Raw genomic sequence first — 24,301 nt, 5'->3', positions numbered from 1 at the left:
GAAGCAGGAAGAGGGGCCTTAGCCCAGGCTGGGCCTGCCATGGATGAGGGAGCCATCAATTGCTGCGTCTCAAGGATGACTCTTTATGTAAGAACAATCCAATCTCAGAGCCTCATCGCCGCCCACGGAGGTCAGCTGGGAACTGGCTGTCAGCTTGCTGCCCCCTCAGCCCCTGCCAGCTCCCTGTGAAGCTGGGACCAGCCAGGCTGCCTCCCGGCCAGCAGGACACCATGCAGCGAGCACTCTCAGCCCGACCTCCTGTGATTGAGGGCAGGAGCCACACGTGCTTAACTCCATTGGCAGAGTCTTTGTACATTTAATGGGTCACCCGAGAGCACATTTTGCACCGTGGAGCCACAAATGTTTGCTGAGCCAATGGCCGGTTGCAGAGCAACCTTGTCAAGAGTGACCCTTTCCAGTTGCCAGCTGCCCCCAGCCTAGGCAAATTCTGCCTCATGCAATGGACCCTGTTGTGGGAGGATTGCCCTTCTGGCCCTCGTTACCAGCCGCCTTGTCCTGTGCCTGCTGCCTCGGTGCTTGCAGGGGGTGATGGCGACCATCAAATGAGATAATATATGTGAGGGCCCCAGGAAACGGGCAAGTTATTCAATTTGAATCCGACCAGCGCTCAGCGAGGCCTCCTAAGGTCAAGGCACCACGCCAGGCCGCTGGGGGCTACAGATGTGAAGCTGTGATTGCTTCTGTGGGAATCATGGCGCACCAGGGGAAAAAACTCATTAAGACTAATTGGAGAGGCGGGAACCCCAGGCTTGCGGAAGGAAATGATGCCTGTTCCCTTCTAGAAGGAAGCAGCTCAGTGTCATGTACAGAACCAGACCCTGGTCTTGAATCCTGGCACCTCTGCTTCTGTCTAACCCTGGACATGTTCTGTTAACCTTCTTGGGTCTCTCTCCTCATTATCCCTCATAAGGTCAAAAAGTTTTGTGCGTTGCCTGAAGCCAGGAGGGACCCCAGTGCTCCTCTTATGTGTTCTCTTCTCCAAAAAGGAGGCAAAACTGAATGGGGCAGGGCTCACCAGGTAGAGGGGGAGGCTTGCTCCCCCAGAACAGCTACGACTCACTTGAAATTAGCAGCATTATTTACACACTGCTCACAATGTTCTAAATACCTTTAACATGTTTGTTTTCAGAAGCAAGTTAAACACAGACTCCTATCATCCTGTTTACACGATTAATTCATTCAGCCAGCCGCATCTTCTTAGAGAGACAGAGGTAAACTTGGGTTGAACCATCACAATCCAAACGAGTGCAGAGGAAAACCTCGAACTGGGGTGGGAATGGGGCTTCTGGAGTGTGGGGAGGAAGACTGCCTGGGGGTTCAAGCGGTCAGGGCTTAGCCTAGGGCCTCACCCTAGCCCTGGAGCCCCTAAACATGGTCTCAACAGCAGGACTGTTAGCAACCTATACCCAAGGCTGCAGAAGGATGGAACAGGCATGTAGGTATGATGGCTTCTTCACCTGCTCAGGAGCAGAGGCGGGGTGAGGCCTCGGAGTAAAGAGCAAGTTTCACCCCGAGACCCCCGCCTAAGGTGGCAGGAAGAGGCAGTGGGGGGCATATTCTATTCTCCGAAGTTTTCGAGGTCTGCAAGAGTGGGGAAGTGTTGTTATGCTGTGTAGGTGTCCAGAAAGACACACACACCAAGGATGGAGATGTTTTATTAATCATTATAATAAAAAAATATATCTATATCTACATGTACATATATATGTATATATGCAGACATAAAGGATCAGAGGATATAAACCCGAGTATTAACAGCTCTTCTATCCAGGTGGTAGCATTAAAGCTGAATTACCCTTTCTTCTTTACACTTCTTTTTACACTGAGTGTGCATCCTGTTTACAATAAGGCAAAAGCCATAGAACTGTCTTCATTTGGAAATCAAGACACTACTATCATCTGCATCATCACCAGGATGGTGGCCTGGGGCTGGGCTTCCTGCTCCAGGCTGCAGGGAGGAGACTGAAGGCCCCCCATCCTGCCTCACAAACCAGGGAGAGTTGAGCTGGGAGCCCCCAGCAGGTCCCCATTGCCATCCCATGCCATCCTCATCCCTTTTCCATTGCACAGCAGCCATGACTGCATAGAGCCCTGAGATGGGAGGTGGGGAGCAAAGTCCCCCCCAGAGCCACCTGCTTGCATGGAGAGTGTTATGAACTAGGGGGGTATGATGGCTGCACCTTTAAAATAGCAACATGCTAACACTCAAGATGAATATATACATGCTAAGAAGCTAAGTATAAAGAGAAATTGATAAAGAGGGCAGGTAGCAGAATGAGTGGCTAGCTACAAGTGTTAAGAAAGGAAAAGGGTGTTGGCATTAATTGCTCCGAGCCAAGGAAGGCAGGTCAGGGCTCCTGGCGCAGGCAGTTCCAGGGACCATGAGGGACTGGTGGGTCAAGATGCCTTGCCGATACAGCTCCCAGATGACAAGGCTCCCCCAATCCCCATCGGTTCCTGCTGGCTCCTCTGGTTGCCAGGGCAGCGGGGACTGGAGGGGGTCTCTGCAGGCCAGTTGGCTGGGGCAGGCAGGGAGGAAGACAGTGAGGTTCTGTCCCACTGCTCTGCTTCCCCACCCCTTCCCAGCTCTCTCCCACCTCTCTCAACAGGGTCCCTGCAATACTGGGAAATACCCTAGGCCCTCCTTTCGCCTGAGGCTTGGCCTGCCCTGTCCCCTCCTACTTCGTCTTCATCTGCCACCAAGGCCCAGACTGTCTAGTCCCCAGGACCAATTACCTGGGATTGCAAGGGGCCAGGCTGGCCTCTTCAAGTTGCTGCTGGGGAGGCGGGCGATGCGGCTGCTGCGGCCCCGGGCCACTCTCAGTGATTGGGAGGCTGAGGAGCTGAGGGGAGGGTGGGAAGGAAGGCTGGAAGGTCATGGCCATGCCTTTGGGACATAGCGTAGGGGTGGGGGGCACAGCTGGACACTAAGAGCAGGGGGAGGCCCAGCCCCAAGAGCTTCTGGGGCCAGATCTGAGGGCAGGAGAGGCAGTGGGAGGGAAGTAGAGGTGAGGGGTATCTGTTCCCCAGTTTAGCCAGTCAACACTGAATGTCTCTGTCACAGAGAGGGAGCCTGTAGCCTTTCACTAAAGGAGATACGTTCCCCTCTGATAGAATCCTGTACTGGCAAGGGCCGAGGGAACCTCAATCAGTTGGAGAACCCAATCTTGGCCCTGTTCACAAGACCCCTGCTTCTGGCTCTGAGGGCTTCAGAGACACAGCCAGGGCCCGCAGGTGGCTCGGTGTCCACTGTCCTGGTGGAAGTTCTGTCTCTCCCCCTATACACTCCCCCTCCTCACCTCGTAACTCTCCTCTTCTTGCAGGCTGAGGTTCCAGGGAAGGAAGAGGTTGCTTTGGGGCCTTTCATGGTGAACGGGGGCACAGGTCCACTGTAGGAGGGAGGAAGGTGAAGGGAGGCAGATCAGGAGGGAACCAGAGAAGGGGGCCTCCTCTCTCCAGCCCCCAGCTTGGCGGGTGGGGAGGTTGGACAAGATGACCTCTGAGGTTTCTTCCTACTTAGAGTCGGATTCCTCTCCCTGCCTCACTCGGCTGAGGCTGACAGCTGAGTGACAGGCCTGTTCTGGGAGAATATCCAGATGTCAGGTCTGGCACGTTCAGGGAACTGGAGTTCAAACAATTTGACCCTTCCACCTGCCTGGCTGTGAGCTTGTTACTGAGAGGTAGTTCAGGCTGTAGGAGGGGCAGGGGGTGCGGTGGGCAGCCGGCTACCCCCAGCCTCACAAGCACAAGGTCAATCTGCTGTTTGTTCTTGGCCTTGGACTGTCCTGAGCTGGTCACTGTTCCCCTACCCTGGCATGTGGGTAGAAGGAGAGGTGAGAGCTTCATCTTCCCACTGAAAACTGCTGAATCATGTTTTCTGAGGATCCCCCTCCCAGTTCCAGATGCCGGGCTGGAGGGTAAAATCCAGGGTGGAAATGACAGAAATATGGATTTCTCGGCAGGACATGGAACTAAGACTGGGCCAGAGGGTCAAGTGATGCAGAAGAATAGAAAGACTAGGCCCCTCCTTATTCCTGTTCCCTGCTGACCCTCCCAGAGCAGAGGGGGTCCCGTTAGCCACTTGTCAGCATGCCAGAGATCAGCACAGAGCTGGTGGCTTTGAAGTATGGACACACAAGCCAGGGCCCCTGAGAGGAGCAGCCCTCCTGGGACTGGGGAGCAACACTGGTCAGGCCAAAAGGGAGAGACAGAGCAAACATCTGGCTCCCAAAATCGAGCCAGCTTCCACTATTCTTGGCAGCACCTCTGTTCCTCACTGACCCCTGAGCCCCGCCTGGAGGGAGACTCACCTGGGGATGAGGGGCGGATCCAGCATATTCAGCTCCTGGGGGGCATTCTCCCAGCCAGCACATTCACAGAAACCCAGCTTTGAGGGGGCCTCCTCCGAGAGATCAAATGTGGTGTTGAGGTCCCGAGCAGGCAGGGCCAGGGGGGTGGAACAGTTCTGCACAGCAGAGGGGCCCAGAGGCACACGGCTTTTGATGACGGTGGCTGGGCAGATGCGAGGGGAGTGGCAGGAGGAGGAGGCCTTTCCCCCTTTGGGGGTGCTGGGCCCAAGTGAAGGCTGAGCCTCAGGCAGGGAGCCCCTCCTCAGGCAGGGCAGGAAGGACTGGCGCTGACGCTTGGTCCCCAGCTTCGGGGCTGGGGGGCCATCTGGTTCTGAGGGGCTTGGTTTCCTCCTCCTCCTCCTCTCTGTGGGCCGCCGGGCTGGGGTGCAGTCAGACCCTGGGAGGACCCCCAGAGTGTGCATGAGGCCACCTAGTTGCCTTGCCATGGTCCGGGTCACAGGGCCAGAATAGCCTGGAGAATCTGGGCACAGAGAAGGTGGGTGCTGAGGGGAGATCAGGGACTGTCCAGAAGGCAGGCAAATTTGTAGACTTTGTGGAGACAACAGAGACATGCAGGAACCCCTAACTCCACAGGTCTGCTGCAACTCCTGTGTACCATAGCATGACCTGGCACCCGAGGCCCCAGCCACCCCTCAGCACCAGCTGGCCCTCTGAGAGGGCACTGAGAGGGACAGAGCAGGGGTGAGACTCACCTGACTCTGAGCAGGGCTCCAGAGGTACCCCCTTGGCTGGGCCAGGTGTGCCTGAGGCCTTTGCTCCAGGCTTAGCTTTTTCCTCTTGTACCAACTGCTGCAGGGTCTCGAACTCTGTGATCATGTCGGGGGTGAGCAGGTTGGCCGCCTGGAGCAGGGAGTACTGCCGCTGTGCCAGGCACAGCATCTTCAGGGCCAACCTGGAAGAGAACGAAGGGGATCCCAGCCCTACTCACATCCGGCCCTACTGCTCAGGTGCGGTGAGGAGCACATGGGGGCAGGTCCCAGGCCTCCCTCCTGCTTTGCCCCGCACTGGCTGGCCGGCCTCACACCAACCCCCTAGCTGTGACTCCTGCTCAGCCACACTCTTGCTGGAGACCGAGGCTGGCAGAGACAGCTGCAAGGAAGGCAGTGGTGGGTGTTTATCCCTAAATATGTCCCCCAACAAAGACGGTGACCTGGAAAATAGGGTAAGGATGCTAAATGGCCTGGGACCAGAAGGCCTGAGTTTCCTCTCAGCTCTGCCACTCACTGGCACTGCGATCTTGAGTAAGTTCATTGACCCAAGGAGCAACATAAGGTAGCAGCAGTGAAGAGCTAGGCTCAGGCCAGCCTGCCGGCTCAAATCCATGCTCTGACACTTCCCACTGTGTGATCTTGGAAGCACTACTTAACCTCAGTCTCCACATCCTTACAATGGGGATGACAAATGCACCCACATCTCAGGGTTATGGGAAAAGGAAATGAATTATTTTACATATAAAGTATATAAAGAGTACCTGCCACATACGAAGCACTGTCAGGTTAACTACTTTCTGTAATATGAAAACATCTACCTTGTTAGGAAAGAGGAGATGGGATGAGATCGGCCAAGTTGGTCTTGGTTCTGAGAAGCCCCCTCAAAAACACATGCAGTTTGCACTCGCTACTTAGTGGTTGGGATCCTGAAAGCGCACATGTGAATCAATGCACACTTTACATGCACAGAGAGGCTATTTAAAGGGAATTATGAGGGTAATGCGATTATTGATGTTGTAAATTTAGATTCTAATAAAGCAAATTTCCTTCCTGTGAGGCACACCTATGATAAAAGAATGAACACAATTATCTCGGTGGGGATTATTCATGGCCAATAATTTATCCTCAGGTAGCACTACCTGCCTGGACATCTCTGAGCCCCCTCTTCTGCCTTCAGTGTGTGCTCAGGGAATCCAAACTCATTTTATAAAGCAGCCTCCAGGCCTTTCTGAAAGAAGGCAGGATATAAATTAAAAAGGACATAGCAGAAACTCATTCTACATCTGCCTGAGCCACACATTATAAGAAGATTAGACCACTGAGAAAAGTGGGTGTCTAGGGAGAAATGCACTGGCCTAGATGTCAGGTGACCCAGGTCTCTCCCTGTCCCCCTGGCCTTGTGGCTCTGGGCAAATGCCTCGGTACCCAATCTGGTGAAGGGGGAGCTGGTCTATACCCGGTGTTTCCAAATTAGGTTTCAAGAAACCCATCAGAGGACATTTAAAATGGAGTTGCTCGGCTTTATCTATCCTACATATTAAACTTCAGCATAAGATTCCATTTGAAGAAAGGACGTTGTAGCTAAAAAAAAAAAATTCTGAAAAACCATTGAACTGGAAAATCTAAGATCCACTCAGTGCCCCAGTGGTCTAGGATTCTAAAGGCTACAGCCAAAGAGAAATGATTTTCCATTATCTGGTTGTTAGGATGTTTCCGAGTATGGAGATGATCTAGCATGTTCTGCAGCCCCTGATACGTAGGGTCTTCTGTCACATTTTATTAGTACCTATTATTAGCTCTAAGAAGTAGGGAAAATGAGAACTATGATCCCCAAATCATAGCCAAGACTGAAGCATCTTGTCAGGGACCTCAAAACCAGAGGCAAAGGAGAAATTAGAACCCTGGTGCCCTTTCTCCTCACAGTGAGGGGGAACCAGGGTGCAGAGACCCTGACTCATCAGTGGGAGCCCTGTGGCCAAGGGGATACCCCGCCAGTGCATCCCTGCCACTCCAGGACCCCGGGGAGTCAGCAGCAGGAGACAGATAATGAGCCGCTGATTATTCAGGCTGCAGCATTTTTGCTGAGTCGGGAACAGACACTCCCCAACAAGAAATAAAATTAAACAGGCCCTTCTGTCCGGAAGCTTTAAATATACTGCCTAGCGTGAAGCGTGCTGGGGAGGCAGGAGTGGGGTTGGCAGCAGCAAAGCTAAGTGGCAGGGGATTTATGTTCTAGGGGCCAAAGGAAAAACGTACTAGCAGCACCTCTCTATTAAGCACAGAAAGAAGGATCCAGAATCCATTTCTCTTTGGCTTTGGGTGGTGGTCTGTATTTACTTCTGAGAAGAAATGGCCATAATCTGTTGATGAAGACACAGGATAAACACCTGGCTCGGGAAGGTTGTCCCTTCCTCAGCCTGCTACCCAACTTCTTCTGGCTGCTTGGTTCCTCCCTGCAGAGGATGGGCAGCTCAGCCCCCAGACTGGAGCCAAATTCTGGATGGAATTTGGTGTTTTGCTTGCCAGTTATGTGGAAGAATAGAGATGACGGTAAGTAGATGGAGTAGGTGATAATCTCTGTTTTCATTGAAAGCAGGTAAGGGACAATGTTGAGGAAAAAAGACTCGACTCTTAACTGGAGCAGAACCAGAGCTTTTGCGGTGTACTTAACACCGGCTGCCACCCCAGGAGGCTGAAACCCATCACCTCCCACCTTGAACCCCAGAGAAGACAAGAAAGATACCTACTGCTTAGAACTGTCCCTGTCCAAGTTCTGTGGTGAGAGGCAGCCCACATCTGGCTTGGGCTGCAGGGTCAGGCCAGGGGACGTTGGCAGTGGGTGCCTGAGGGTCTGCTCTGGTCCCTGGATTAGAACCTAAGGAGGAAGGGAGTCACAGGTAGAAGGCCCTGGATGGCCACCCTCCCCTGCATATGCAGATCTTAAAATCCTTCCCTCCTCCAAGAGTGGGAATGATGGCTCTTGGACCGTTGGGGTCCTAGTTGGGACTTTCTCTTTCCCAGGCCCCTCCTCCTCCCTCTCCCCTTCTGGTAACAAGGCTTGCTCCCCACTCCAGACACAGAGGACTTCCTATCTTGCACAGGATCTGAAAGCCCCCTAAGGACTAAGATGCAAGTCATCCAGGTAGGGAACGTGGAACTGAAGAGACTCTATGGGCTGGGCGGGGGAACACTTCTTCCACCACTCCACCACCTCCAAGTCCTACCTCTTCCACCAGGCCTTTGTCCTTGTCGTTTTGGAGTGGCTCCTGGTCTGGAGGGTTCTCTTCCATAACCCTCCCCACCTGGGTCTCTAGCCCCAGGCTCTCCTCTTGAAGGACTGCAGACCCTGGGTGGAGCTCTGGGGTACAGGGTGGGCTGGGAAGGCTAGGGGGGCAGGGGGAAAAGAGGGAGTGTGAGAGGTGGGAAAGCAGGGAGGGGCGGGGTCTCTGTGCATCAGGTGGTATAGGGCCCAGCTTGGGTAACAAGTAGGCAATAGCAGAGGGTGGGAGGAGCCAGTGATTTTCTGGTCTAAGAAACAATGAGGCCTCCCTCCTTAACTTCACCTTCTTTTAAATAGGATATGCTGCTTATATGGACTGGGCGTGTCATTTACTCATCCAACATGGAGAATTTTTTTAAATTTTTATGTTACTTAGAGTTGCTCTTAGGACTGTCTAGAATACACTGTGTCAAATGAGAGAGAGCACTAGAAGTGACAATTGGTGTCTTGTCACCTAGAGTGTCACTGAGAGTGACAACCAGTGTGCTGGGCACTGGCTGGGAACTCCCATCCTAGGTTGCAGCACAGAGGTTGGAGAAGGGAGACTTTCCCTGCTGAGCTGAAGAGGGCAAGCATGGCAGCAGGACTTACAGTTGCTGGGAAGAGCCCGATTTGGGGGATTTCGGGAGGTCCTGTGGTGGGGCCTGGGCTCTCGCCTCGTATACTTGGAGCTTCTCCCTCAGGGTGGCCACCTGTAATCAAAGCAATGCAGCCCCTCAGAGCCCCCCAACAAGCACAGGAGGTGAAGTGTGGGCACAGAGCCCTGGCTGCGCCCCACTGCTCCTCTCTGACTCTCCAGCCCTCGTGCTGGGCACCTTGCCTCCCGGTCAAGCTCCCTAGGTGGGCTCCTCACCTCAGCCTGCAGTTGCTGGCAGATGGTAGCATACTGGCTGATGTGACAGTCCAGACTGATCACGTTGCTCTTAAGCTGAGATAGGGTCACAGGAGAGAGAGATGTGTGTTCATTCAAGGCAGCTTTTGGCAACCACTTCCAATTGGCAGGCACTGTGTGAGATGCTTCACTCCTGTGCCCCTAGACTCACCCCCCTCCCAACTGGAGAAACAGATCGAGGAAGGGCAGTGGCTTGCCTGAGGCCACAGCAAGAGGCAGAAGGATGCTTTTGAACCCAAGACCCCTAACTCCCTGTCCAATACACTCTCACCAGGCCAGGGGCTTCCGAGCAGCATCTCCAGGAGCACCAGGACTCCCCAGAGGAAGCAGGCACAGTGCTCACCAGCCAGCACTGGGCCACCCCCTCCTGTTTCCCTCTTTTCTTTTTTTTTTTAAGATTTTATTTCTTTATTAGAGATAGACAGACAGACAGATACACACACACACACACACACACACACACACACACACACACACAGGCAGAGGGAGAAGCAGGCTCCATGCAGGGAGCCTGAACCCAGGTCTCCAGGATCACGCCCCTGGCCGAAGGTGATGCCAAACCACTAAGCCACCAGGGCTGCCCTCCTGTTTCCCTCTTGAGACGATTCTGCCTCAGTCATCCCAGTGTTGTGATACATTACTCTCTTTTTTAAGTTTGGAAACTATACTGCCTCTCCCTGACCTGGAGTCTTCCCAAGGATGGAGACTATGCCGCTTCTATCACAAAGAATTTCCCTGAAGATGGAGGCGAGGGAACTTCTTCCCTGCCTTAGGGAAATACTTGCTCCAGGTACTGGAGGAAGCTGTGTGGGTCCTGGCCTTCCTCCTCCTGCCCGCCCCCCCCAACCAGGTTGGCCATTTCTGGCTGGCACATACCGCGAGCTTGATCTCCTTGGCGCGGTCGGCATACTTGAGGGTGTTGTAAGTGTCCTCGTAGGCCAGACTGGAGGGGCTGACAGTAGCGATCATCACCGTGTGGCAGTTGCCCCCAATGGAGTCCTTGAGCAGACGGGTCAGCTTGCTGTCCCGGTAGGGCACATGAGACTTGCGGCCCTGGGGAGACAACAAGGCATGGGGCAAGGTAGCTGGGCTGGGACCCGGCAGCCTTTGCCTCAGGGCTGGAGGGAAGGACCCCGGGCTTCAGGCTCTCAGTCGCTGTCCAGTGGAGGACCCTGGGTCTGTGAGGTTTTACCTTCGCGTCGGCCAAGGCATTGAGGACATTGATGAGGGCCAGCAGGGAACGGTTGATGTTGGCACCCTCCCGAAGCCGCTCCCCCTTTGCATGGGTGCTGGATGCCCGCTCCGAACCAGCCAGGTCAATCAGGCTCATCTTGGCCACTCGAAGGGCCTGAGTCAGACCTGGAACCCGGTCCTGCTGCTTCACGAAGATCTAGGGGCAGATGGCAGGGGTGAGGTGGTGCTGCTGGGCATCAGAAGCCCTAGCTTCAGGTTCCGATCTGCCACCCCTCTCACCTGGAAGATGGCATGGGAGCGGGAGGAAGTAGCGTTGGCATCCGTCGGGTGCTGCGTGCGGTTGCAGTTCCCTCGGGTCAGCATCTCCAGCAGCTGCTCAGCTGAGGTTGGCTACAGAGGAGATGACCAGGAAGGGTGTTGTGGTCTTCCCCAACCAGGGCTTTTCCCCCAACAGGAAGAGCTGCTCTTCAGAACCGACATCACCCCCTTGCTACCGCCACCACCCCAGGATCCAGGGCATCCCCAAACTGCCTAGTAAGAGAACCCAGGAGAACCAATGGGGCTGCTCCTGCCACCTGAGCCCAATTCCACACCTGGTGGAAGGAAAGTCCTTGCACCATCACACCCTTGTCGGGGTCCTCACGGATAGCAAGGGGCCCCTTGGGCTCCAGGAGGTCGTGGATCTGCTCATTGTACACCTGAGGAGAAAGGAGGCAAGGGAAAGTCCTGAGAGGGAGGGCCCTTCAGGAAATCTCTCCCCAGAGGCCAGGGGAGGGCTGAGGTGTAGGGCAGGGGAAGCATGACAGGACACCATGCCAGGAGTAGCACCCTGCAGGACAATGGTAAGTGGCAAGGGAAGGACAAGCGGGTTTAGTTCCAATGCAGTCTCTCTCAGAGCCTCATCCTTGCCCTCCGGACTTCCAGTGGGCCCCAGTTGGCCTGCTTCCTACCACCCTCTCCCCACTCTCACTCCCCTTCCCCCAGCTTCAGGGCTTCCAAGAATGAGGGGTGAAGCCACCTAGGCCTGGGAGGGAACAGCCCTACCTCTTGGTAGCTGATGAGCACCTCGAATCGCTTCTCCTCCTGGTGGGCCTCAAGCCGCTTGTACAGTTCCATGGTCGTCAGGTACATGATGCCGGGGTCCCCCTCCCTCCCCAGCATGGTGTGTGTCTTCCCAGCCCCGGTGGCCCCATAGGCAAACACTGTAGAGGACAGAGTGGGGAGAGAGTGGTGGCAGGGCCAGATCCTCCTTCCCTACGGGTCCCCCTGTGCATTTCCCCCCAGCCCGGCCCTCCCCTCGTCCCCAGGCCTGTTCCTTTGCCTTCCTGTGCACAGTTCCACCACTCCTCCCTACTCACACCCTGCCGTGTTCACGCTGCAGCTTTGGAGTTCCTGGGGCCTATGGCCTGGCTCCCCTGTGGATTCCAGGGCAAAGGGATCTCTGCTGAGTTGGAGCTTCTGCCTTCCTCAAGGGAGCGTTCTCCAAGCCAGGCAGCTTCCTCTGCTGAAGGCCTGCGGTTCTTTCCCTCATGTCACTTACCTCAGCTTACAATCACACATTGAGGGGGTGATTTGTGATTAGCGTCTTCTCCCCCCTCTAGAATGCAAGCATCAAGAGGGCAGGAACATGTGTCTGATCTGCTGCTAGAGCCCAGGAGAGTGCTTCATACACAGGAGAATGAAAGGGGAACTCACAGGAAATCAAAGGGCCAGAACCCTCCTCAGTGAGTACCCAGCTGAGGGGAAGGAGGGCACGTGTCACATGATGCATGAAGCCATCAGAAGGAGGCAGGGAGGCAAGGCTGCTACCAACCAAGGCTTTTCCTCTTCAGTGCTCCAGCTCTCACCTGAGCAGTTGTAGCCCTGAAGGAAGCGGTCCAGAATGCTGTGGGTGGTGTGCTGGAACACGTCCTGTTGGGTGGCTGCCTCGCCAAAGACCCGGTCAAAGACAAATGTCAGGTCTTTGGCCTTCTTCTTGGGGCCATCATGGGTGCCGCTCCACTTCAGGCCAAGGAAGCCCCCATCGGGCTCCTCAGGGTCAAACACCAGCACTCGCTCATCTACCACCTGAACCACAGGCCGCCTCTGACTCTCCAGCTCCCGTGGCGTAGGGGGCCGGACCCGCACCACGACCCGCACCTTGCTGTCCTCCACCGCCATCACCATGGCGACACCTGGACAGATACAATGGAAAGGACCAATCTGACCTCAGGCCTGACAAGGTACCCCTTCAGCCTCACTAGCATTTGAGGGCCTTCTCCCACTCTCTCTCCAACAGCTGATCTCCCTTGACACCTCAAGAGAATGAGAATATTGGTGATAGTACCAATTACTAATAAATATCTTTCTCATTCAAAATGCCCCCCCCTGAGCAGCCCGGGTGGCTCAGTGGTTTAGGGCCGCCTTCAGCCCGGGGTGTGATCCTGGGGTCCCAGGATCGAGTCCCACGTTGGGCTCCCTGCATGGAGCCTGCTTCTTCCTCTGCCTGTGTCTCTGCCTCTCTCTCTCGGTGTGTCTTTCATGAATAAATAAATAAAATCTTAAAAAAAAAAAAACAAAAAAAACCAAGATGCCCCCCCTTGTCATATCCAAATGATTTGAGTTTTTCTGGAGGCCCATGACTGGGCTATTATGTTCCACTAATCTTTTTTTTTTTTTTTTTAAGATTTTATCCATTTCTGTGACAGAGGGGGAGAGGGAGGGATGGGGGAGGGAGAGAGAGAGAGAGAGTGAGTGAGCACACTAGCAGGGGCAGATGGAGAGGGAGGGAGAAGCAGACTTCTCATTGAGCAGGGAGCCCAGCCCGACTTGGGGCTCGATCCCAATACCCTGGGATCAAGACCTGAGCTAAAGGTAGCTGCTCAACCCACTGAGCCACCCAGGTGACCTCCACTAATCTGTCCATTCCCTGTGCCAATGCCACACTATTCTGGTTCCAGTCCTTTACATTATGCTTATTTAGCAAGGTAAAAACCGCCTCTCCCCCCAACCACCACAGTTAGTCTTTTCTGCTCATAATTTTCCCAATTTTCAGGCATTTGTTGTTCTACTTGACTTTGCGAAAATGTTATCAATTCCATTCGCAACCCAGAACTCCACACCCTCCTACTCTATTACAAGCAGAACAGGATTGTTTACATATTTATTTTATATTAAAATTTTCCATGCAGGGCACCTGGGTGCCTCAGTGGGTTAGGTAGCTAACTCTTGATTTCAGCTCAGGTCATGATTTCAGGATTGTGGGATCAAGCCCCACATCGGACTCTGCACTTGGAGGGGAGCCTGCTTGGGATTCTCTCTCCCTCTCCTTCTGCCCCTCCTCCCCTAAAATAAATAAATCTTAAAAAAAAAAAACCACTTTTCATGCTAGAATATGGCTATTGCCTTTTGTTTATTCAGATATTTCTTATGTCTCTAAGCTTTTATAGTTTTTCATCTCTTCAAATAGGTTCTGTAATTGCCTTAATATAATTCTCAAGTACTTTAATTGCTCTTATGGGTGGAGCATCTTCCCCCATGTCCATACTGATTGTTAGTATGGAGAAATACAACTGATAATTACACATTTGTCTTCTACCCACCACCCTTAAACTCTGATTAATTCCAATTGTTTTTTTTTTTTTTTTTAATTTTTATTTATTTATGATAGTCACAGAGAGAGAAAGAGAGAGAGGCAGAGACACAGGCAGAGGGAGAAGCAGGCTCCATGCACCGGGAGCCCGATGTGGGATTCGATCCCGGGTCTCCAGGATCGCGCCCTGGGCCAAAGGCAGGCGCCAAACCGCTGCGCCACCCAGGGATCCCTCCAATTGTTTTTTTATTAAAGCTTGTTGGTTCTTCTGAGTACACAAATATATACCAGAAAATATAAATATAAATATTTACCTTTTCTTTTCCACGGTTATACCAACTATTCTATTTCTTATGTATTGCATTCCCTAGAACTTCCAAAACAGTGTTGAACAATAATGATGATAACAAGCATCCTTGTCTTGCTCTTGATCTTAAAGGAACTGGCATTAGCGCTTCACTATTTAGAAATTTGTTTTGGACAAATAGTTAATTATAATAGGAATTCCTTCCACTTTTATTAACTTAGACCTGTTATTGGGAATGTCTAGAATTATATTTAATGATCTTTCAGCATCTCCTGATATACTTTTTAAAGATTATTTATTCATTCATTCATTCATTCATTCATTCATTCGAATCAGAGACATAGGCAGAGGGAAAAGCAGACTCCCTGCAGGGAGTCAGATGCAGGACTCCATCCCAGGACCCCTGGATCATGACCTGAGCCAAAAGCAGATACTCAACCACTGAGCAACCCAGGTGCCCTTGCTGATAAGTTTATGTAGATTTTCTTTCTCCTTTATTTTGTTGATGTGGTAAATTTGATATTATTCTTGGTATTGAGCCAACCAAGCATTCTTGGGAAAAAATCCTACCCTGGCCATACTGAAGTTTTCCATTTTTTTTTTTAATTTTTTTATTTATGATAGTCACAGAGAGAGAAAGAGAGAGAGGCAGAGACATAGGCAGAGGGAGAAGCAGGCTCCATGCACCGGAAGCCCGACGTGGGATTCGATCCCGGGTCTCCAGGATCGCACCCTGGGCCAAAGGCAGGCACCAAACCGCTGCGCCACCCAGGGATCCCAGTTTTCCATTTTTAAATGGCTAAATGTGTCAACCTTCTCCTTTATGGCTTTTATGTCATATTTAATTCTCTTATATTTGTCTGATACTTTTTCTTCCTTCCATTTAGGTCTTTAACCAGATGGAATTCTTTTTTTTTTTTTTTTATGAATGAGGTTTCTAAATATCTTTTTTTTCCCCAGATGATTAGTGATTATATCATTTATTAAAGTGCACTCTTTCTCTACCAGTTTGAAATGGCACATTTAACAGAACTAAATTCTCATATGAACATGAATTTATGTCTGGGCTCTCCATTTTTTTCTACTAATATGTTCTTTTTGCAGTAACTTGCTGTGATTCTCTTACACATCACCTTGTTCTTTTTCTTGACTGTTCTTGGGCGTCTTGTCTTGCATGTGATTTTGGAATCAGCTTGCAGAATTCTTTGAAAAAAACCTTCTTAAGATTTTAATTGGGATTATTTCAAATTTATAAATTAATATGAAGACAACTGACATCTTTACAATATCACATCTTCCTTTTTTTTTTTTTTATATCACATCTTCCTATCTAGGAACATCATATCTCTTTTCATTATTCACTTTATAATCCTCAGTAAAATTTCATGAGCTTTTTTTTTTCTTTTTTTTAAAGATTTTATTTATTTATTCATGATAGTCACACAGAGAGAGAGAGTCAGAGACACAGGCAGAGGGAGAAGCAGGCTCCATGCAGGGAGCCCAACGTGGGATTCAATCCCGTGTCTCCAGGACCGCACCCTGGGCCAAAGGCAGGCGCCAAACTGCTGTGCCACCCAGGGATCCCTCATGAGCTTTTCTCACATAAGTTTTGTCCATTTCTTGGTAAGTTTATTACTGGTTATTGTATAGTCCTTATTATATTGTGAATAGGCACTATTTATTTATTTATTTATTTATTTTAAATATTTATTTATTTATTTATTTATGATAGACAGAGAGAGAAAAGAGAGAGAGAGAGGCAGAGACACAGGAGGAGGGAGAAGCAGGCTCCATGCTGGGAGCCTGACGTGAGTGGGACTCGATCCCGGGACTCCAGGATCGCGCCCTGGGCCAAAGGCAGGCACTAAACCGCTGAGCCACCCAGGGATTCCCGAATAGGCACTTTTTAAAATTACATTTTCAGGGGCATCTGGCTGGCTCAGTTGGTAGAACAACTCTTGATCTTAGGGTTGTGGGTTTGAGCCCTGTGCTGGGTGTACAGATTACTTGAAAGTAAAATCTTTAATGGGGCGCCTGGGTGGCTCAGTTGGTTGAGTGTCTGACTCTTGATTTCGGCTCAGGTCATGATCTCAAGGTTATGAGATTGAGCCTTGCATCAGGCTCATCACTCAGCAGGGAGGCTGCTTGGGATTCTCCTCTCCCTCTCCTTCTGCCCATCCCCCTACTCCTGCAATCTTTCTCTTTCTAAATCTTTAAAAAATAAAATATTTAAAATATAAATGAAATCGCATTTATTTATTTATTTATTTATTTATTTATTGCCAGGATATAGGAAAGCAACTGCTTTTTGGATGCAGATCTTGTATCTGGCCACATTACTGATCTCTCTAATAGATTGTCATTGATTCTTTTAGGTTTTTCAATTAAATGATGATATAGTTTGCAAATAATGACAGTTACTTTCTATTTTAGCTCTCCTATATTTAGTTTCCTACCCTCCACTGCCCATTAGGAATGGGCATTAAATTTTATCAAATGCTTTTTTGGCATGGGCCGAGATGATAACAGTGCTTCTCCTTTAATCTGTTTTTTGGAGTTTTAGGGGATTTTTTGTATGTTCTATGCCCAATGTGGGGCTCAAACTCTCAACCCTGAGATCAAGAGTCCCATGCTTCACCAACTGAGCCAGCCAGGCACCCCATCCTTTATAGTCTGTTAATACAGGGAGTAATGTAGACAGATTTCCTAATGTTGACCTGGTAATGATTCCAAATCTTATTTATCTATTCCATCTTGTATTCTGCTCACACCTCTCTCCCTATTCTTTTTGTTTCTCCTTCAAGCCAGCCTACCAAGGGTAGAGTTGGAATTTCTGAAATGCAGGAGTCATGCCTATCCTGGAAAAGTTCAGCCCAACTCTAGGGATATATTAACAAGGCTAAGCAACTGGGGCTGTTTCCGGGGGACATGAATAGATGAACGTTTTCCCAGGAAAGATTGATCCCACTGATTAGACGCAGGTCATTCAGCAAAGAAAAGTGAGATTTCTCCCTAATACTCTGGTAAATAACTCATCTTTTCCTTTGGGAATGAAGCAGAACTGAGCTGATTTGAAAGTCTTGTCCCCCACCTGCATGCTTCTTAATTCCTTCCCCACACAGAATGAGGGAAAGATATCAACCAATAATCATCTTGTTACACTACTTAGTTCTTTTCCTGTCCCAGCCATCAGACTGCCATAATAAACATAACGGCTAAGTGCTCACTATGGCAGGGCTGTTTTAAGCACCTTATGTGTACCATCTCCTTTTCAGCTCCATGGTAATCCCACAGGACAGATTCTATTATTAGACTCATTTTTCAATGAGAAAATTGAGACAGAGAGGCTTAAGCAACTTGCCAAAGGTCCCAAGGCTAGTAAGTGATGGAGCTCAGTTCCAACGCAGGCGGTCGGGCTGCAGAGCCTGCTATACTACCTTATAATGATATTATATATGAGCAAGCAAAAAAAAAAATATATATGATGCTCTCATGATCACATTGTTGTAATATTCCCACGTTTGTATAAGTATAATCCCTTGTATGTAACTAGCATTATGTATTCTGCAAACAATTTCAGATATATGGACTGTACCTAATTTTCAACACCCAGAGAGAGTTCCTGTTTCCCATCATTGCATTCTTGCCCCCAGGGAGTCCCACTCTTGCACCCAGGGAAGCAAGGGCAGAGGGTTACTGGCCCCACCATCTAGGTCTACGCTGGCTGCCTTAATGGCAGTCCCAGCTCCCCATGGGGAGGGTTTGAGCTGAGGAGGAGCCATAGAGCAGCCTAACATTCTAAGCAGGAAATTAAAAAGGGCACTGGCAACGAGTGCACATAACCTTTCCAGTCCTCTCCTCTCCGCCTCCTGAGAGCCAGTGAGGCAGACTGTTTGCCTAATGAGATGTTTTCCTTCTTCCTGAGACTGTGCTGGGGGCACAGGGTGGGGGATAGGGTGACACTTGGCAAGGCTGCAGGTGGGAGGCCTGGGTCCTGGTGTCTGTTCTGCATCTGACTGGGGTTGGGGAGAGCTCTTTCCAGCAGCCACACCACGTCAATGTCGCATTGGCTTCCCCCTTTTGAGAGCCAGAGAGAACAGCTACCGATCTGCTCCCACCCCAGGGGGATGGGGAGATTAATGAGAGAACGTTTGTCAAGTTTGCTTTGATCCTCGGTTGGAAAGAGCATTTCAGCCCAAAGTACAAGGGAGATGATTCTTTAATAAGATCTTCAGGGTTCTGAGCCAGCCACAGTCACGTCCTGTTTCTAACCCAGGGCAGCTCATTAAAACCCAGAGGCTAGTTCGCCGCCGAGCTGGGGCTGGGAAGCCAAGATTCGGTTGTTTTGGGGGTAGGCTTTTCGGCTCACTTTCTTAGGGACAAGCTGAACAAGCCCCAACTCCTTAGAAGTTCCTGGAGAATTTCTGAGGACTTGAGGGGATCTGCCTGCAGACATTGGGAGCTGGGAAGGTGGAGAAGGTGCCTAGCCAATCGACGTTCTATTTTCATAGGGGTCGCTATAGCCCTCTTTGTCACTCCCTTACATCTCTCACACATGTGTGTTTCTTGTTCTCAGACTTCGAGAGGGCAGGACCCTCTTCTGATGTAGTCTGTGTACCCCAGATACCTAGGCACCAGATCCAACATGTAGTACGTGCTGTATGGTATTTGTCCTATGAATGAATAAGAGCCAGAGAAGAGCAGGGTCTGAATCCAAATGTTTAAAAGTTATTACTATCATAGCTAACATTTAGTGAGCACATAACTGTGCATCAGGCACTCTAACTGCTTTACAAATGGTGTCATTTAACTTCTACAACAATCTAATTCTCTAGTTATTTGATACAATTGTTACAATCCTACTCTACAAGGGAAACTGAGGCTCAGGCAGAAACTTGTCACACAGATAGTAAGTAGCAAAGCCAGAACTTATTCTGTCACCAGAGGCATCACTCTTCATCCTAGACTATCCTGCCCTCTAGCTGGGCTTTTGCAATTCCTACCTCCCCGTACTTTAGTATCCAGAGGGCAACTTCCAAAGACCACTGCTTCTTTCTAAGGGTGTGGTTTAGAGGAAGGAGCTGTATCCTTTTGCTTTTTATTTTCTTTTCCTTTTGCTTTTTAAATAGACCTTCATAAAGCTATAACTGATGATTCTTTTGTTTCTTTCTTTCTAATTTTATTTGTATTTCTTTCTCTTGTCTCACAGTTCTGGCTAGGACCTCCGGTACCGATCTTTTTTTTTTTTTTTTTTTTTTTTATTTATGATAGTCACACAGAGAGAGAGAGAGAGAGTCAGAGACACAGGCAGAGGGAGAAGCAGGCTCCATGCACCGGGAGCCCGACGTGGGATTCGATCCCGGGTCTCCAGGATCGCGCCCTGGGCCAAAGGCAGGCGCTAAACCGCTGCGCCACCCAGGGATCTTGAATGTCAGTAACAATAGTGAACAGTCTTATTTTTTTTCTAATTGTATAAAAGGTGCTCCTATTACTTTACTTTTTGTTGGTTTAAGGAAATTTACTTCTATTTCTAGTTTACTAAAAAAAATTTTTTTTAAGATTTTATGTATTTATTCATGAGAGATACAGAGAGAGAGAGAGAGGCAGAGACACAGGCAGAGGGAGAAGCAGGCTCCATGGAGGGAGCCTGACATGGGACTGGATCCCAGGTCTCCAGGATCACACCCCAGGCTGCAGGGAGCACTAAACCGCTGCGCCACCAGGGCTGCCCTAAAATTTTTAAAAAAGATTTTATTGATTTGAGAGAAAGAGCACAAGCAGGGGAAGAAGTGGCAGAGGGAGAGGGAGAAACGGGCTCCTTACTGAGCAGAGAGATCGACACGGGGCTCAATCCCAAAACCCTGGGATCGTGACCTGAGCTGAAGGCAGATGCTTAACCAACTGAGCCACCCAGGCACGCCATAACGATTTATTTATTTTGAGAGAGAGAAAGAGAGAAAAAGAGAAAGAGAGAGAGAGAGAGAGCGCTCACAGGAGGAGGGGCAGGCAGAGAAAATCTCAAGGAGACTCCACACAGAGCCCGAGATGGGGCTTGATCTCACCACCCTGAGATCATGACCTGAGCAGAAATTAAGAGCCAGTCAACTGACTGAGCCACCCAGGTGCCCCTAGTTTACCAAAATTTTAAAAATTCATGGATGGGTACTGACTTTTTATCGAATTATATTTCTGCTCCTAATGGGATATGTTTTCTCCTTTAATCTGTAAATGTGTAAATTGTATTTACAGTTAACATTATTGTTAAACCATCTTCATATTCCTGGGATAAATCCCACTTGGTCATGATATGATATATATACATTATACATATATATGTATATGTATAATGTATGAATATATTGCTGGTTTCTGATTGTTAGTATTTTATTTGAGATTTTTACAACTACATTTTTAAAGGAAGATGGCTGGTAACTTTCTTTGATTATTGGTATCACGAAATAGACTGGAAAGGTTCTCTCTTTTTTAGGGAGAGTTTATATAAGATTAGAATAAGTTCTTTTTAAAAAAAATGTATTTATTTATTCAGAGAGACACAGAGAGAGGCAGAGAGAGGGAGAAGTAGGCTGCATGCAGAGAGCCCGATGCAAGACTCCATCCCAGGACCCCAGGATCACACCCTGGGCCAAAGGCAGATGCTTAACCACAGAGTCACCCAGGCATCCCAAAATTAGAATAATTTCTTTTAATTGCTCATAAATTGCTGGTTGCACTTCATGATGCTTTTTAGTTTTGTTTTGTTTGATGGGGAGAGTTTAAATGAATTCAATTCCTCAATGGTCCTAGATGTGTTCATAATTTCCATAACTTCTTGAGTCCATTTTGCAAAGTTTTTTTTTTTACTAGAAAATTGTCCAAAAGCATTGTGAAAAAGGGTGTTCCACTGAAGTCTCTCTTTCTCTTTAATCTCCAAGTAACTGAAGTTATGCCCCTATTTTCATTCCTAAGATCATTCTTCTATGTTTCTTTTCCTTATATCTCAATATTGCCACAGGTTTGGCTTTTTTTTTTTTTTTTTTTTTACTAGTCTTTTCCCAGATACAGCTTTTGGTTAAATTAATCCCAATACGCAGTAAAATTCTATTTCATTAATTTCTGCGAACTCCTTTAAAAAATTTCTTGGGCAGCCCCGGTGGCCCAGCGGTTTAGCGCCGCCTTCAGCGCAGGGTGTGATCCTGGGGACCCGAAATCGAGTCCCGCGCGTCGGGCTCCCTGCGTGGAGTCTGCTTCTCCCTCTGCCTGTGTCTCTGCCTCTCTCTCTCTCTCTCTCTCTGTGTCTGTCATGAATGAATGAATAAATAAATAAATCTTTTAAAAAATTAAAAAAAAATTTCCTACGCATATATTGTTGTTCTGTTCTAACTTAAAGGGTCAAAAGTGCCAAAGCTAAGAGGAGAGGCATCCTAGGCGCAGTAGCAGAAGGCATGGTTTTCTGTCATACAGATAATCTTTTCATTGCTTCCTTTATTCAATCAGGTTTACTGAGTGCCCCAGTAGCTAATTCACTGCGCTGGCGCCGCTCTGCAATCAGTTCTTCCGTATGGACGTGCGGAGAGGGTCTTTAGCCACTACACACAGATGTGCAGGGGTCTCAGGTCTCCAGTTCTGGGGAGCAGGAGGACCTTTCACCCAGCGGACATGCAGAGGCCCGGGCCCCCTGCGGCTGCGTGGACCCAGTCCGGGTCCTGTACAAACTAGCAGAGGGATCGCGATCTGCATGCAGCTATGGAAGGAAGACCCGACCCCCCGCACCGCCCCCACCCCCCCGCCCCCGGTCCTGTTCCCAGGGACCCACCCAGGACCTGCTCCGTCTCCACGCTGCACCTCTGGGTCTGGCACAAAAGCCGCTTCCGCCCGGGGCGGCGGGCCCCACCTGCGCGCTGGGGCTGCGGGGCCGACTCCGCCGCGAGCCAGAACTTACCCTGCGCCGGCTCCCCGCCGCTGCCGTCGCCGCTCGCAGCCGGGCCCCTCCGCCACAGTCCCGAGCCCCAGACCCCCGAGAGCGCGCCCCTCGCCCTCCGCCCCACCCGCGCCAAGCTTCGCTCCGCGCGGCGCGTTCAAATTAGCCGGGTCGGCTCATCCGCGCTTCCCATTGGTCACCGTCCCGGTCGCTGATTGGCTGTTTCCTAAGTAACAAAGTAGAGCTCGGAGGTGGCGGGCGCTGTCAACTGTGCGCTTGCGCACTTGCTTCCCTCCCCGCTCGCTGTTTGCTGAGCTCGCGTCCGCGGCTGGCCGCAGCAGACCCGCGGAAACCTGTGTGGGGCTGGGGTACCGGGAAAGCGCGATCTACTCCCTCGTCCCTGGGACTGGGCTCATCGCCAGCTGCAGCAACCAGATGCCCAACATGTTTCCAAGTCCTTTTCTGTGGGGTAAGACGGCATCTACTGATCCAAGAGGGACTTATTAGCCTCTGTCCCTCCAGGGGCTCTTCTCGCTCCGCGACCTTCCCAAGCATGAACTTTGAGAACAGCCTTTATGTGGCAAAGCCGGCGGAGACAGAAAATGGCAAGTCTACCCTTTTGACGGTGTCAGGAGTGTCATGGACTGATTGTTGGGCGCTGCCGGGTTGCAGTGTCTCCATCCTTCTTGACCGTCTGCTGCTTCAAACCTCATGCTGATCCTCAACGCTGGAGGTTGTGGATGTCAAAGAGAGAGCCCTACACTGAAATCAGGAAGCCCAATTCCAGTCACTAGTGGCTCAATCACCAATTAGTCACTGCTGCTCTCTGTCAGTTTCCTCATCTATAAAGTGGGGTAAATATCCTCCCCTTCCCACTCACCTAACACAGCATGGATGTGAAAACCCTCCAAATCCCCAGCATTTGTAAGGGGATAGCTTTGTATGAATCGGATCAGGATAAAACAGGTGGTGGCTGCCAGGAGCCAATTACTCACCAGTTTCATTAACCTGATCTGTCCCCACTACTGGGACGATTAGCAGGTCTGAGGCTTGTGAGAGGCAGGAAGCAAAATTCCCTTGGTGGACCTGACATCAAGATAATAGAGACACGGGAATCCCTGGGTGGCTCAGCGGTTTAGCGCCTGCCTTGGGCCCAGGGCGTGATCCTGGAGTCCCGGGATCCAGTCCACGACGGGCTCCCTGCATGGAGCCTGCTTCTCCCTCTGCCTGTGTCTTTGCCTCTCTCTCTCTCTCTCTCTCTCTCTTTCTCTCTCTCTCTATCATGAATAGATAAATAAAATCTTTAAAAGAAAGATAATAGAGACACTATTTAATACCTGGTTGATTTGACCCACTCTTCATTCACCTATCTGGACCTCCCTTGCCTGCTATTTGATGGGATGCCATTGTTTTGGGGAGAATAAAATGAGAAAATAATGCAAAAGTGCCGTTACTGTAAAACTACAAGAAAACCAGGGTATTGGGGTACCTGGGTGGCTCAGTGGTTGAGTGTCTGCCTTTGGCTTAGGTCCTGATCCCAGGTCCTGGGATCCAGCCCTGCATCAGGCTCCCTGTGAGTCTTCTCCCTCTGCCTATGTCTCTGCCTCTCTCTGTGTGTCTCTCATGAATAAATAAATAAAATCTTAAAAGAAAAAAAAAAGGAAAACCAGGGTATTCTTGCCATAAGCACTAACCAAGAGAAATACAACTGTGAAAGAATGGCTTCCAGCTTAAGAATCCCCTCCCGGGATCCCTGGGTGGCGCAGCGGTTTGGCGCCCGCCTTCGGCCCAGGGCGCGATCCTGGAGACCCGGGATCGAATCCCACGTCGGGCTCCCGGTGCATGGAGCCTGCTTCTCCCTCTGCCTATGTCTCTGCCTCTCTCTCTCTCTCACTGTGTGCCTATCATAAATAAATAAAATAAAATTTAAAAAAAAAAAAAAAAAAAAAGAATCCCCTCCCCTCTCACAGGGATATGCATTTTAACAGAGGTTAGTGGTATGGTTGAGGGCTTGGGGCCCCCAGGAGTGACCAAGTGT

At 50.1% G+C, this 24,301-nt stretch overlaps 1 protein-coding gene across 1 annotated transcript; it reads right to left on the bottom strand.

Moving 5' to 3' along the window:
• Positions 1-1,660: 1,660 nt before the first annotated feature.
• KIF18B (kinesin family member 18B) lies at positions 1,661-22,404 on the bottom strand. The gene is made up of 16 exons (XM_038547069.1): positions 22,285-22,404; positions 12,315-12,641; positions 11,512-11,669; positions 11,061-11,165; positions 10,747-10,857; positions 10,466-10,663; positions 10,150-10,326; positions 9,235-9,309; positions 8,973-9,073; positions 8,326-8,485; positions 7,849-7,976; positions 5,084-5,283; positions 4,332-4,851; positions 3,321-3,410; positions 2,758-2,864; positions 1,661-2,540 (listed from the first exon to the last, which is right to left on the bottom strand). The coding sequence occupies exons 2-16, from the start codon at positions 12,631-12,633 to the stop codon at positions 2,419-2,421; spliced, it is 2,571 nt and encodes an 856-aa protein (XP_038402997.1). The 5' UTR covers positions 12,634-12,641; positions 22,285-22,404; the 3' UTR covers positions 1,661-2,418.
• Positions 22,405-24,301: the final 1,897 nt, after the last annotated feature.

This window comes from Canis lupus, chromosome 9 (genome assembly GCF_011100685.1).
Source record: "Canis lupus familiaris isolate Mischka breed German Shepherd chromosome 9, alternate assembly UU_Cfam_GSD_1.0, whole genome shotgun sequence".
NCBI lineage: Eukaryota > Metazoa > Chordata > Mammalia > Carnivora > Canidae > Canis > Canis lupus.
The sequence above is the reverse complement of the archived record's forward strand: the minus strand, read 5'-3'. Positions and strand labels throughout refer to the sequence as shown.